This window comes from Ziziphus jujuba, chromosome 1, assembly GCF_031755915.1.
Source record: "Ziziphus jujuba cultivar Dongzao chromosome 1, ASM3175591v1".
Taxonomy (NCBI): Eukaryota; Viridiplantae; Streptophyta; class Magnoliopsida; order Rosales; family Rhamnaceae; genus Ziziphus; species Ziziphus jujuba.
This window is the reverse complement of record NC_083379.1, coordinates 12,392,919-12,407,341: the sequence shown is the minus strand read 5'-3', so window position 1 is coordinate 12,407,341 and position 14,423 is coordinate 12,392,919. Positions and strand designations below refer to the sequence as shown.

Genomic DNA, 14,423 nt, shown 5'->3' with positions numbered 1-14,423 from the left:
GGGCATTGTAGTAATTTACTTAACTGATTCGACACCTCTTGTGGCATATCACCATACCAAATTTTTGAAGATTTACATCCTTAGCCCATACCATCCGTGTTCGATATTGTCGGGTCTAATTTTTGAAGATTTACATCCTTAGCCCATACCATCCGTGTTCGATATTTTTCTCTTTGGGCCTGGAGAATCCTCTTCATACGGGAAAGGTATCAACACCCATTTATATGGCATGCTTCGTTTCCTTTTCCAACCGATGTGGAGATATTTTTCTCTTTGGGCCTGGAGAATCCTCTTCATACGGGAAAGGTATCAACACCCATTTATATGGCATGCTTCGTTTCCTTTTCCAACCGATGTGGGACTTCACAATTCTCTCCTTTTAGGGCCCAACGGCCTCGCTGGCACACCGATCCGGGTACTGGCTCTGATACCATCTGTAACAGCCAAGACCACCCGCGTCCAATATTGTCCTCTTTGGGCCTGGAGAATCCTCTTACATTCCAACCCTCAAGATTTTATCAAAATGCGTCGTACGGGAAAAGTATCCACACCCACTTATATGGCATGCTTCGTTTTCCTTTCCAACCGATGTGGAACTTCACACAGACAATGACGACTTATACATTCCATTAAATTTAAATATCCACACTCCTCTTGGTTAGCTCGAAGGAAAAAAAAATTATAAAATAATAATAATAATAATAATATTAAAATAATCTATCATTGGCAAGGAACACATGCCATATCAAGGGGTAAGTTCAAGCTAATTTTACGCTATTCAACTGGCCTCGTTCAACCTTCCGGTTCACCATATTCTACCATATTCAATTTTGTTTTTGCCATTTATGTTTAGTAATTTATTTTAAATGAAACTGAAAATTGAACGGATTTCGATTGAAAACATAAATAAATAAAGTGTTATTGTACTTTGGTACTTGCAATTTAAAACCTTTGTTCTAAAATCCATCAAATTGAGCTCTCTATTTTGATACGGTGCACATTGGTCTAACTATATATTACTGAATTCTTGAATATCAATCAACAAAGCATTATAATTAAATAGGATATTTCACATAATAAAGTATAAAATATTCAATTCTGGTTAACAAAATCGTGAGAGATCACTTTGCTTTCATTGTCCAAGGGCAAAGTGATCATTTAGAATAAGATGGGGACAGCTAAAAAAGAAAAAGAAAACAGTCTTTCAGCTGCATTGTTGTTCTGTCTCTGCAGTATCCTCAAACAAAAAGACTATGTTTTTATTATTATTTTTAATTAACTCTTTTTTTCTTTTATTTTTTTAATTAAGTGGAAGACTTAGACTTTTCTCTACCTAAAAAAGAAAAAGGAAGACTTAAAAAAAAGAAGAAAGGAAGAAAATGACAGTACTGTGACAATAATTAATATTATCTTATATATGAACTTCTTTTAGTTTTTTTAATTAAGTGGAAGACTTAGACTTTTCTCTACCTAAAAAAGAAAAAGGAAGACTCAGACTTATCTTTCGCAAGAAAAGAAAGGCAGTTCTTCCTTTTTACTTTTTTTTGTTTTTTTTTTTTTTGCCCTTTTGCTTTTGCTAGGAAGGGATCCCAAAAAAAAAAAAAAAAAAAAGAAGAAAGGAAGAAAATGACAGTACTCTGACAATAATTAATATTATCTTATATATGAACTCATTTAAAAGTAAATTGAAAGATGAATTATCAGTAATTATGAGATAGCAAAAATTGACATAACAAAGAAAATATGTGAAATATGATTGTCAAATTCATTATACATGCATAGCTTTACACATTCGATTAGAAGGCATAATATATTTAGCATTGAGTAATATTTCACAATATTTTCTTACTAGTTAGTACATTTTTTATCTGTCGTTTGCAACCATATTGGAATCAAAAGAGCTAGTACATTTGTGAAAGTTTTGCGGATGGTTCATGAAACCCAAGCAGTCAAATATGTACGCAAAGACTTGTAAGCTTGGCCATGGACAATCACTGGACAATCACTAGAAAGCACTTTCTTTTAGGATATATTATATTGTATATTTTTGAAAAATTTTTTTATTAGAATTGGATATTTTTATATTTTTATTTTTATAATTTTATAAAAATATCTAATCTTAATAAAAAAAATTAAAAATATATAATATAAAATATATTTTTTTAATTTATTTATCAACAAATGGCATTAATGGCACTAAATGGAGATTGGACGTTTGGTTAAATTTATTAAAAAATTAAAATTAAAATTAGTAGATGACCGAGGGATTGGAGTCTCTACTGTGTCTTTAATTGTAGTCAAGTCAAGTAGTGCATGTCTTTTTTTTTTTTTTTTTTTGCTGAACGTCTTTTCATTTTTCTTTTGATAAAATAGTACATGTCGTTTAACAGCAACACACCTGCTCTGTTAATTACCCACCCAAAAAAAAAAAAAAAAAGAAAAAAAAGAAAAAAGCTGCTCCTGTCTATTGGTTAATGATATGCAAACAAAATAAAATCAGGAAACCAAATTCTTCAACAAAATTATACTCATAATCCACATGCCCCTAAAAAACGGAGATGTTGACTAATTGACTTCACTTGAAAAAGAAAGCCCAGAGGTGAATAGTCTATGCGCTGGCTTACTAATATATTATTCATTTTGGAATTCAGGTGGTTTCCGTTTGCGGTAATAATGTTTCACAAGTTTTTAGTGTTTGATAAAACATCCAAAACAATAACAACGAAATTTTTATAGGTACCATAGTATCACTAAATAAATCATCCCCGTTGTTCTATATATATATATATATATATATATAAAGTCTTTTTACAGTCAGGACTGTCAGAATGAAATTGTATGTGAATCCGTAAAAAACAGACGCTATATAAAAAAAAATAATAATTTTTTTAAAAAAATACTGATTTTGCATTGATTTTGCTTCTGGTTTGCATGAAATTTCATCCGGTCAGTTCTAACCACAAAATCTCTATATATATATATATATATATACATATATATTTTATGTATATGTATAATTTTTTTTTGGTGTCCATATATATATATATATATATATTCATATTGATAGTGGGTAAGTGAGACTTGAGAGGGCAGGGGAAAAAGAAAGTATATAAGAGTTAAAAACCATAACGGTCCCATGGAGGAGAGAAGACCACGTGTTAGAGGGAGATGAGAGTGGGAAAAACTAAACTAATTTTGTAAAATGAATCTTAAAAATTCTTTTCATAATATTAACCTTCGCTTCTTATCTCCTTTTCAAAAGGTGTAAATATCATTTAAGCTTAATTTTATCATAATTATATTTAAACTTTATATTTTTAAAAGAATATTATTAATCTCATGTAACACCCCGTCCCAAATCGCACCGGAATCCGTGCACGTTGACCGAGGTTGACCGTTGACCGTTGACCGAAGGGGGTCAAAAGTTGACTTTTTGACTCGGTGAGAATTTTGAGTTGACTAGGGTACCGTGGTGAAGTGCACGATGCCACGAGTTCGTAGACTGGTAGCACGTCGAAAACGGAGCTACGGTTTGAAAGTTATGGACGAAACAAGTTCCAGTCCAAATTGTCCAAGGGGTGTCGGAGTTGACTTTTTGTTTATGGGGAATTGAGCTTTGACTCATGCATGGTTGTGAAGTGCTCGTCGATACGAGTTCACAGCCTAGCGGCACGCTCAAAACGGACATCCGGTTAAAAAGTTATGGACGTTTGAAGTTTACCGGATACCGTATTATTTTAATATTTTTTTTGGGTCGTGAACAGTGAAATGCCACGTGTCAGCTTCTGAGTGGTCCACGTGGCATGAACAGTGTCACACAGGGTTTTAATTTTGAAAAACTCTCGGGGAAGAGAGAGAAAGAGAGAGAAGAGAGAGAAAGAGAGAGAGGAGAGAGAAAGAGAGAGAGAGGACCCGCCGGCCGCCGGCCATTTTCACGTTTTCCGGCCTAGTTACTGTACATGCACCGGCCAGCCAGATTGCCCACCTCATTTCCGGCAAAACCTCCAAATTTCACGGCGAACGGCCGCCGGACGCGCCCGGATCGGACGTCCGAAGTTTGGCGGCGATTTTTCCCCCTCCACCGCCGGCCACCGCGAATCGGCACTATTCCGGCCGATATACAGTACACGCGCCATACACCCAGCATCCTCTCCTCAAGTCCGGCCTACCCACCAAAAATCACGGCCATCGGACCACCGACGCGCCGGGATCGGAGCGTTTTCCGGCGAGGGGTCGAAAATCTTCAAACGGTGATTTCTCCGCCGTCCGACCTCCGTTTTGCTCACCGTCGGTCCCGTTGGATTGCTCTCCTCATGATCTACAAATCTGCAAAATTTCACAGCAAACGGCCACCGTCAGAAATTACTGTTCCGGCGACGGTTGCCGGTGACGTGGCGGCCCGCCGGAAATTACTGTTCCGGCGAGTACCCGAAAATTCCGGCCAGCTCCAGTCCGCAGTGTTCGACCTCCTGAACCCAAATCCGACTTCCGTTTCCACCAATTCACGACGGTTTGGGAGAATTGCAGAGCCGAAACCCAAAAAGCTTCCCGATAAAATTCCGACCCCGTCGGGTACGATCATCGGAAATTAAGACCGGATCTGTGATTAGCATCACTCGAGCTTCGATTCGGTATATAATTCGTAAATTTTAGTTATCGTTTGTGTTTTGACCCCCCGGGTACCGGGTATTATTTACCCGAATAAAATATTAATTTATTTGACTGTCTGTGAATTTTGTTCTAGGAGCACCGGTGAGTCGTAGAATTGATCCCGTAGTGGATCATGGGTTAATTGCGTGCTCCAGGTGAGTGACCCACCTTCAAATTAATTTTGGGGAATTTAATTGACGAATATATTATGTGTGAATTAAATATTTGGAATTTAATTTCTATGTGCCAAATATTTATTGGATTTATTGTAGAATTATTTATGAATTTATTGGATTTAAGAAAATGCGAATTCTACAAATTTATGCCGTGTGGAATTATTTTATGGTTTTGAGGATTTTGAAATTGGTGTGGTTTTAATGGTAAATTGGGCACGATTTGATTTTCAAATATTTCAAGGAAAATATTTGGTTATGTTGGTGATTTCAATTTTTATGAAATATGCCCATAAAATATTATGGGATTTGATTATGATATTTCGAGAAATTATTTATGCTTGGAAAAAATGTGGATATTTGAATTGATGGATTTGGGAGTTGGTGGATTTGAAAATCATGGGATTTATGGTATTAATTATAAGGAAATTGTGGAGAATTTCCCGGTTCAAGCGGATGGATTATGCCCGCTATGTTTATGAAAAATGTGAAATTTGTTTTATAATTTAAATTGTGGATTTTATGATTTTTAGATGCACCGTGCACGTACTGGTGTTCTGATTATGTGATATGGTATATGTGATATGGTTAGTGTGCACACGGTTGTGATTAGCGCGCAGGTGGGTGTGATTAGCGCGCAGGTGATGTGATTAGCGCGCAGGTGGGTGTGAGTAGCGCGCGGTTGATATTATGAGGGTGTCCTGTGGATGCCATCGGAGAGGGCGGCCACCCCCCTTTGGCCGGGACACCAGGTTAGCAGCGGCGCAGTGGGACGCCACGCGACCGTATGCCGGTTTCTCTCTATAACCTCCTGTCTGGCGGTACCTTGGGACGCTGGGTACTGTTGGCGCCACTGGTATATAGTGGGTGCATCAACTGATTTTTGGAACTGTGTTTTAAAAATAAAATGTTTGGAAACTGTATTGGAAAAATAAAATTACTTTTACTGTTCGGATATTTATTTGATGTCTTGGTTTTCGGGGAATATGAATAAAGGGTTTTGTGAAAATGTTTTAAAAGGGGAACCTTTCCAACTGAGAGAATTGTAAGGGTTTTGAGAGAAATTATTATTTCCAAATAATTATTATTTATACTTATTACTGTGATATTATATGGTATAGTAGTAGGGTCGCTCACTGAGATGATTAGCATCTCACACTCTTAAATTCCGTTCCTCTAGGTACCAGGTTGTCGGTGTTCACTCGGAGCGGACTTGATCTTCCTCGCTGTTTTAGTTCGGCAGTACCCTGTTATTCTTTTATTGCAGTTGTAATATTTCTTTCACTCTTGTTGTAGTTATTTTGCACTGGATTACTGTATTTATTTTTTTTAAGTACTGCAATTTGTGGAACCAATTTGTAGTTTGTGGGAGGAATAAGGGGATATTTTTGAAGTGTGCTTTCAGTGCAGGTAAATTTGTGGTAAGTAAATCCCTTAGGGGAGGTGCTGCCGGATTTTCCGTTGGAAGGTTCGGTGGTATTTCCCTGGGATCAGGGCTGTCTAGGGTTCCGGAGGAGGAATTCTGGACGGGTCCTGACATCTCATCTTAAGTTTCTATATCTAACAAAATAAACCAAGTTCTCAGTTTTTTAATTGTTATTATTATTATTATTTTACAGTTGAAGGCAAAAAAAGGATTAAATATTAATATTTTATAATTAAATATTATGTAAGATATAACATTAACATTTAACTGATAAAAACTGGCAAACAAAATCTAAATAATGATGTTTCAAAAACATTTAATTATAATTATAGCAAAATTGAAAAGTTTAAATGAAAATTTTCCATATCAAAACTTAGAAATTAGTGTAGAAGCAGCCATGCAGACCCATATTTCCTACCTAACTTTTTTTTTGCTTTTTTGGGGTGAATATAATTCTTACCTAATTAGTATAGTAGCATGATAACACAAATTGTGTTACGTATTTCTTGCACGTTCAATGTGACGTTGATTGGGAGAGACAAAGTTATGTGAAGGCCAAGACTGGGCCAGTAACGTCCAGTTGTCTAAGCAAAATAATTATTAAATAGAACAGAATGAGGTTGGTAAGAAATACATATTTCAGTTATTTCTTTCAGAAAATTTAATTTAGAGATCCAATGTTTTAATTAGCGTCGTTGATGGGTTAATAACTCATGGATATTATTTAAAACTCGATTATCACAGAATAATAATTTTATATACAGTAAAATAATATTTTATAATGATTATCAATGAAAATAGCCATATTTAATAAAAAATTCATATTGTTGGTATATTAACTATTGCTTGTAATATTATCAAAAAGATATAGCTTTTAATAATTAATTATCACATTACACATTTCAAACAAGAATAAACAAAAAAATCAATAATTTTCAACAATTCAGAAAAGTTTATATGTTATTAAAATGGCATTTTATGATATAAAATATAATTATAATAATTATTTTGTATATCTTAATTAATATTTTTTTTGCATATATTTTTATTGATAATACTATATTTATGATCATTAATATTTACTATCCATTATTGACTAAGAGAATTATAAAATCTGTTTAAAATGTTTCATGGTGTAAATAGAATTGTCTACACTTAAAATAAGCTGTTGTGATTAATTTTTTATTTCGTTTAATGCCTATTGGTGTTCCGAAAGTTCCTTTTCAAAGCCCCGGAGAGAAAGATGCATCGTGGATTGCCATAGGGAATTATCATAATTAGTTGATTGGATATTTTTAAAGGTCGAATGGAAAATTATATAAGCCTCTTACCTTGAAAGGGTCATTCAATCATCATGTCTATCTCCATCTCCATGGCAATTGGAGTGGTACTAATCTTTTTAGCCATGGTATACACAAACAAAGTAGCATGGGCTCAATCCATCGGTCATTGCCGTGAACGATGTGGTGCTCTACAAGTTCCATATCCTTTCGGAATGGATAGTACAAACTGCTACTTGGGAGAAAAGTTTTTGATCACATGCAACGAAACTTCCCAGCCTCCCAAAGCATTCCTAATGAAAGGTAATCTCCCTGTCGCTGACATATCCCTTGATGGTGAATTGACCGTCATGATGCGTGTGGCCCGAGATTGTTACACTAAGCAGGGAAAAAATTTCCAAAATTGGAACTCTACGATATGGGTGCCTCAATTCACCATATCTTCTACCAAAAACAAGTTCGTTGCAATTGGCTGCGACACCAATGCATTTGTTCAAGCCAACAGGGTTGAAGAAAGATATGCAACTGGTTGTATATCTTTTTGTAACAGCACTCATGGTTTTAACAAGTCCTGCTCCGGCAGCGGTTGTTGCAAAGCGCCCATCGCCAGCGGACTCAAAAATGTTACAGTCCAGGTGAATAGCTACTATAATCACAGAGATATATGGGATTTTAACCCATGTAGCTATGCCTTTGTCGTTGAAGAAAGCAAGTTCAATTTTTCCCTAGCAATCCTCCAAAAAATGGACAAGGAACAAGTGCCACCACGGCGTCCAATTGTTATTAATTGGGCAATTGGGAAAGATGATAAGATCGACCGCTGCGAAGAAGCTAAAAACCGAGTCAACTACGCTTGCAAGCAGAACAGTGAATGCGTGGGTGTCGACGATGGGTCTGGTGGTTACCGTTGCAAGTGCTTAGAAGGTTACCAAGGGAATCCATACCACCCGGATGGCTGTCAAGGTACGTATATATTTTTCTCAGATATATCCAATTTTGGGGTTTTATTGAATTCAGACAGTGTAAAACCCACAAATTTAATTTCTTTCAAGCTTGAAAAAGCGATCGAAGACGTCAATAAGTTTAATTGATAGAAAGAATTCTTGATTTAAATTATTTTTTTAATTTTTTTATAATTATTAAATTTATTTACCAAATAATATGATATGATAACATTTAATTGGTTTATATTTTTTATTTATTTGTCAATTTATAATTTATTTTTTTATATTTAAATTATATAAATATTTTAACTAATAATATTTTAATATTTTTATCAATAAATTTGGTGAAGTATCTCTAGTATTCTTAATTTTTCTTAAGTAATCAAGTATAAAGTTTAATCTCTTGAGATTTTGTTTTAAATTTTTTTTTATCTTTTTTGGTAAAAGAATTTCCTCTGTTTTGTATTTGGAAGAGAATAAACAATCAAGTTGAGTCTAAAAAGGATAAATTTGCTATTTAGAAAAGTAAAAGTTCGGTAGACAACTATTTTTCAACGCTTTATTGACAGAAGATATATATTCTGCAAGGCAAATTGAAAACTTTAATAAAGACATGAATGCAACTGTAGAGTAAGTATTTTGATTTGTCGTGAAAGTCTAGTTCTTATTTTATGTTGGAAAATATTAAATATATTCTATATAATTATATAAATATATAAATTTTTTGTATATTTTAATTTCTATATTTTATTATTTAAATTTATAATTTATGTGTTTTTGATATTTTAATTTTAAAATAATACTGAACAAAAATTATATAAAATAAATTATTATTAAAAAAAGAAATAAACTAAACAGTGAGATAGGGAACCCCCACCCGAAACAGCAAATCCCTCCCTGTCCTGCCTCCTCCTACACCGGATTGGGCAAGGATGTGGGGCTCCAAATCCCCATACATAGGAACCGGGATAGGGGAGGCGGTTGTACCCTGTTTACATTCCTAATCCCACTTTATGTTGAAAAGTATTCTCACTGTAATAAATACTATTATGCTATTACTAATACAAAATTGTTTATTGAATTTACAAAAAATGATATGACCAAAGTATATACGTTCTTGACTTTCAGATATTGATGAATGCCATAACTCAAACCCCTGCGAACCTGGAAAGTGCAGTAATTCACCTGGCAAATGGAAGTGTATTAGATGTCCAAAGGGGTACAATAATAATGGAACGGCCTGCACGAAAAGCAACAATGCTACCGATCAATCTAAGAGACATCTCTTGCTCTATAGTATACTAGGTATATATATTCCTATACTACTTTTTAACATATGAATCTATGTATTACGTTGATTTTTTGTTTTTATTAACTAATAAGAAGATAAAAAATGAATAAATAAAATGGACAGCCTTATATGTAGTCCTAGTGAAATGGGTTGTCAAACATATTCGTTGCTAAGAAAAAGCTTTTAGGTTCAAATATTCCTTTTTCCAGATAAGAAAATCTTGACACAACACACGTATGTTTAGTGACCATTTTCCTTTTGTAGCTAGGAATTTTATGATGGAGTACTTTCTAGATTTTTATTTTTTTCACTTTATAGAAGGATATATATATATATATATATATTTTTTTTTTCTAGATTCTTAGTGGTGAAAAGGGGATCAGCTTTCACTCATAGGGGAAATATGTAAGCCTTGGGTATCCCTTAGATTGTAATTTTCCTATATGGAAACAAGAAGCTTACAACTTACAACTAAGGTTATCTTCTCAAGTGTGGATTTGTGTAAATATCAAACATTTATTCTCAACTTTAGGTAAGTTGACCAACAAATTTACACATCTTCAAATATTTTTTCTCACCTTCATTTCAACTTTAGTATACGTCTGTTTAAGGCCACATTAGTAATAATGCCTTGAGCCCAAAATTATTATTGTTGTTATGTTTCGATGCAGGAGTATGTCTTACCTTATCAGTTGCAAGTTCAATATTATGTTGGGGAATGAAGAAAAGAAAGCTGAGCAAATTGAAAAAGAAGTTCTTCGAGCAAAATGGTGGAATAATGTTGCTTCAACGACTCCCAGATCTTGAAACAGCCAAAATTTTCACTGCAGACGAACTTAAAAGAGTCACAAACAACTATGATGAAAACAGAGTTATTGGTGAAGGAGGCTATGGAAAAGTTTACAAGGGAATATTATCAGATGGCCAAGAAGTTGCTATAAAGAAGTCCAAAATTGGTGACGAATCACAGACTGCACAGTTTATCAATGAAGTGATGATTCTTTTGAAAATTAAACATAAGAATATTGTTAAATTTGTAGGTTGTTGCTTAGAGACAGAAGTTCCTTTACTTGTTTACGAGTTCATTACTAATGGAACTCTTTTCCAACATATTCACAAGAAAGGAAAAGCTTCTGCACTTCCATGGAAGTTGAGATTGAAGATAGCATCAGAGACTGCAGCAGCACTTGCATATTTACATTCTGCAGCTTCTACGGAGCCCATTGTACATAGAGATGTGAAAACGTCAAATATACTATTAGATGAGAATTACATTGCGAAAGTATCGGACTTTGGAGCTTCAAAGCTGATTCCTATTGACCAAAATCAGCTACCAACTTTGGTACTTGGAACACGTGGGTACTTAGACCCAGAATACCTCCAGTCAAGCCAGTTAACAGGAAAGAGTGACGTATATAGCTTTGGAGTTGTTTTAGCTGAGCTACTAACAAGCAAGAAAGCAGTTTTCTTTGATAGGGCTGAGGGTGAAAAAAACCTAGCAATGCTGCTTCTCGGGGCAATTAAAGATGGTTGCTTGCCTGATATTCTTGACGGTGAAATTGTGGATAAAGAAAATGCCGAGGAATTAAAAAAAGTGGCCAATCTTGCAAAAATGTGTTTAAGTGTGAAAGGGGAAGAAAGACCTACCATGAAAGAAGTTGCAAATGTGCTGGAGGCACTGGTTAACTTGGAGAAACATCCATGGGGAAAAGTTGATTTAAGTGGAGAAGAGCTTGGTTCATCTTCAAACACTTTTGAAAATTCTAGTGGTGAAAGTGGTATGAGGAGCGGTGCAACTAGTGGGTATGATAGCACGCAAATCCAAATTGCAAGCCCATATAATGATGCTCGATAGACATAATCGATCAGCTGGTTATGATTGCTGAGCTGCTGGGATGTATTAAATGATGAATTGTTGACAGAGTTTCAACATCAACAAGAAGTGCTATTTGTTCTAGAATGATGTTAGTCTAGTAGCTATTAAGAGAAGGAAGCGCAGCGTCTTCCTCTGTTTGCTTATGCTGAAATATCTCTCTGTCTTTCTTAGCTTTTCCATTTTCTTGCTTTATTCTCAAATCTTTATTTGTATTACTACATGTGTGGTTTTGTCGAACATATATAAATACAAATATCCACATACTTCCTCTGAACTTTCTTGTCATGAATACGAGGTGCTAATTCAAAGTGAAGATGAAATTCAATCCCATGAAGCAAACCTATTGAAATTTTTTCTCTCTTCTAAAACTGTGCTCAAAGTATATGTGGTTGATAGTTTATATTAAGTTGTTCAATATTATGTAAGATACTTTCTAAGTCTTCTTGAGCATATCATGAAAATAGACATATCCAAGTTGCTTGCCATTTTCATGATATATGGGCTAGCATTTATTTAGTTAGAACTGAAAACAGGGCAGTAATTGAGCATATGCAGTATTTTGGATTAAACTACTTTATTGATAGCCAGTAAAGGTGCATGGACTACCATTGTGTTCCCTAAATTATATCTGAATTCCACTGCTTTTAGCCAGATAAGACATCACTCTTTTCAAAGATTTCAAATTAATAGAGTTTAAGAAAGGTTCAATTTATGAACATTTCAAATTTGTCCCCGACTATAACAACCGTGGAGGGAGAATTTGGTTCGTAGAATCATACTCTTCTATATCCTAATAACATTTCCATGAATGATGCTCTTTAATCAATGCATGATAATTCTACTACATGATAATTCTACTCCTGAACCTTGAGTATGTTTTCTAGTTTTCTATATCCCCCGCCAAATTCCTTTTAAAAAATGTATGAAATGCTTGCATTAGGCTAAATCAGGACATTGGCTGTCCTTGTGGAGAGCAGAAGTGGATTTGTGTCTAAAAAGCAGAATGGATGGAAAGTGTGAAGTACATATTATTAAGGCTTAAATTGCATTAAGAGGTGTTCGTACAACCTAATTAACAATAACCAATCTCGGGTTTAAAACCTATTGCAGGAATCTCCTCTTCTCATTCCTCAATATATCAAAAAATGAAAAAAATCTGCATTTAGAGGTGTCAAATGCGTAGCCCCTAAAATGACACTTTGGGCTAGTCCAAAGAAAAATAAATAAAATTGATTTAGACAAGCATGGTGACCGCAAAAATAATAATAATAATAAAATAAAACAAAATAATCTTTTATTTTTATTTTTTATTCTTTAAAAAAAAAATTAAAAACAACAACATTAAAGGTTTTTTTTTTTTTTTCCTTTCCTTTTTTAGTTTTTTCTTTTCAGAACCAGAGTCTTTTGAAAGCAATATTACCGCTCTGTGTGTAGCAAGGATAGATTTGACACAATTCAAACAACCCACACCATTCTTTAGTGTTTTGAGTTTATTTCAACAGTGGGATCCATAACAGTGCCAATATGGTAACAGGTTGTTAATAGTGAAACACGATAACAAACTGTTATATATTAAAAAAGTATTTTACTAATTGATAAAATCAAAGAATCAAAATAACATATTCTGACATGTAATTAAGTATCTGTATCGAAATACTTACGTAGCTTTATCAAAAAATCAAAATTGTTATATAAAATAAAGCAACAATATGAATAAAATTGGAAAGATATATTGAATGAGGTAAGAGAAGAGGAGGAAGGTGCGAATGGAAATAAAAGAAGATGAGGTTAAGTGTGAATAGTAATTTTTGACATGTCAACTTTTTTACAATTTGAACCGTCTGAGTAAAAATATTTAAATCCAATGATTTAATTTTTTAAGATGTTTTTTTATCCATGTCATGTTGATCAAATCCAACGTAATCATAAAAACACTATATATATATATATATATATATATGTTTTGTCTTCAATTGTGCACTTGAATATAAAAAAGAAAGAAAAGTGATGGGATTTAGAGAGACCATCAGGTAAGAGATGATGGGTGAAGTGAGACTGGAGCGGATGGAGCCGTAGAGAAAAAAAAATAAAAAATAAAAAAAAAGCATAAAAGTTAAAAACCAAAATGGTCCCATGTAGAGAAGAGAATAGCACATGTTAAAGAGAAATGATAATGGAAAAAAGTAAAGAAATTTTGCAAAAGTGAATGTGAAAGTTTTTATTTTATGTAAATTAGTTTATTATTAGTTTAGACTTTTCTTTACCAGAACTTTTATAAAAATCTTTTTATATCCTCAGGTGGAAAATTTCAAAATCGGCCCTGCCCCACTGTCCCCCAACGCTGTCTCCGTCTCAATCACATGGCTTCATATATTTCTTAACTTTTTTTTTTTTCTTTTGGCTGAATAAATTTCTTACCTTATAGCATGAGAACACATGTTAGATCACGTATATCTTACGTATTCAATGTGACGTTGACTGAATTCACCCCAAAAAAAAAAATGTGACGTTGACTGAGAGAGACAAAGCTTATGGTAAGGCATTAATCAAAAAAAAAAAAAAAAAGGCTTATTTTAAGGCCAAGATTGGGAGAAAATCTTGGCTAGTGACATCCAGTTGTCTAAGCAAAATAATTATTAAAGAAAACAGAATGAGGTTGATAAGAAATATATATTTTAATTATTTCTTTGAAATTTTTAATTTAGACATTCAATATGTAACTAGTTGAAATAATTACATTCCAATATCTTTTAAATTTAGTTTTGAAATTTTAAAATTGATTT

The 14,423-nt window shown here is 33.8% G+C and overlaps 1 protein-coding gene across 1 annotated transcript; it reads left to right on the top strand.

The window, feature by feature from the left end:
• Positions 1 to 7,507: 7,507 nt before the first annotated feature.
• LOC107417937 (wall-associated receptor kinase 2) lies at positions 7,508 to 11,914 on the top strand. The gene is made up of 3 exons (XM_016026596.4): positions 7,508 to 8,492; positions 9,602 to 9,778; positions 10,436 to 11,914. The coding sequence occupies exons 1-3, from the start codon at positions 7,604 to 7,606 to the stop codon at positions 11,617 to 11,619; spliced, it is 2,250 nt and encodes a 749-aa protein (XP_015882082.3). The 5' UTR covers positions 7,508 to 7,603; the 3' UTR covers positions 11,620 to 11,914.
• Positions 11,915 to 14,423: the final 2,509 nt, after the last annotated feature.

What these genes read in the sequence shown, in the direction of transcription:
- LOC107417937 (XM_016026596.4), top strand. Translation starts at nt 7,604, where the DNA reads ATGTCTATCTCCATCTCCATGGCAATTGGAGTGGTACTAATCTTTTTA. An exon ending in CCACCCGGATGGCTGTCAAG is followed by an intron (nt 8,493 to 9,601) that starts GTACGTATATAT and finishes CTTGACTTTCAG; the next exon opens with ATATTGATGAATGCCATAAC. An exon ending in CTTGCTCTATAGTATACTAG is followed by an intron (nt 9,779 to 10,435) that starts GTATATATATTC and finishes GTTTCGATGCAG; the next exon opens with GAGTATGTCTTACCTTATCA.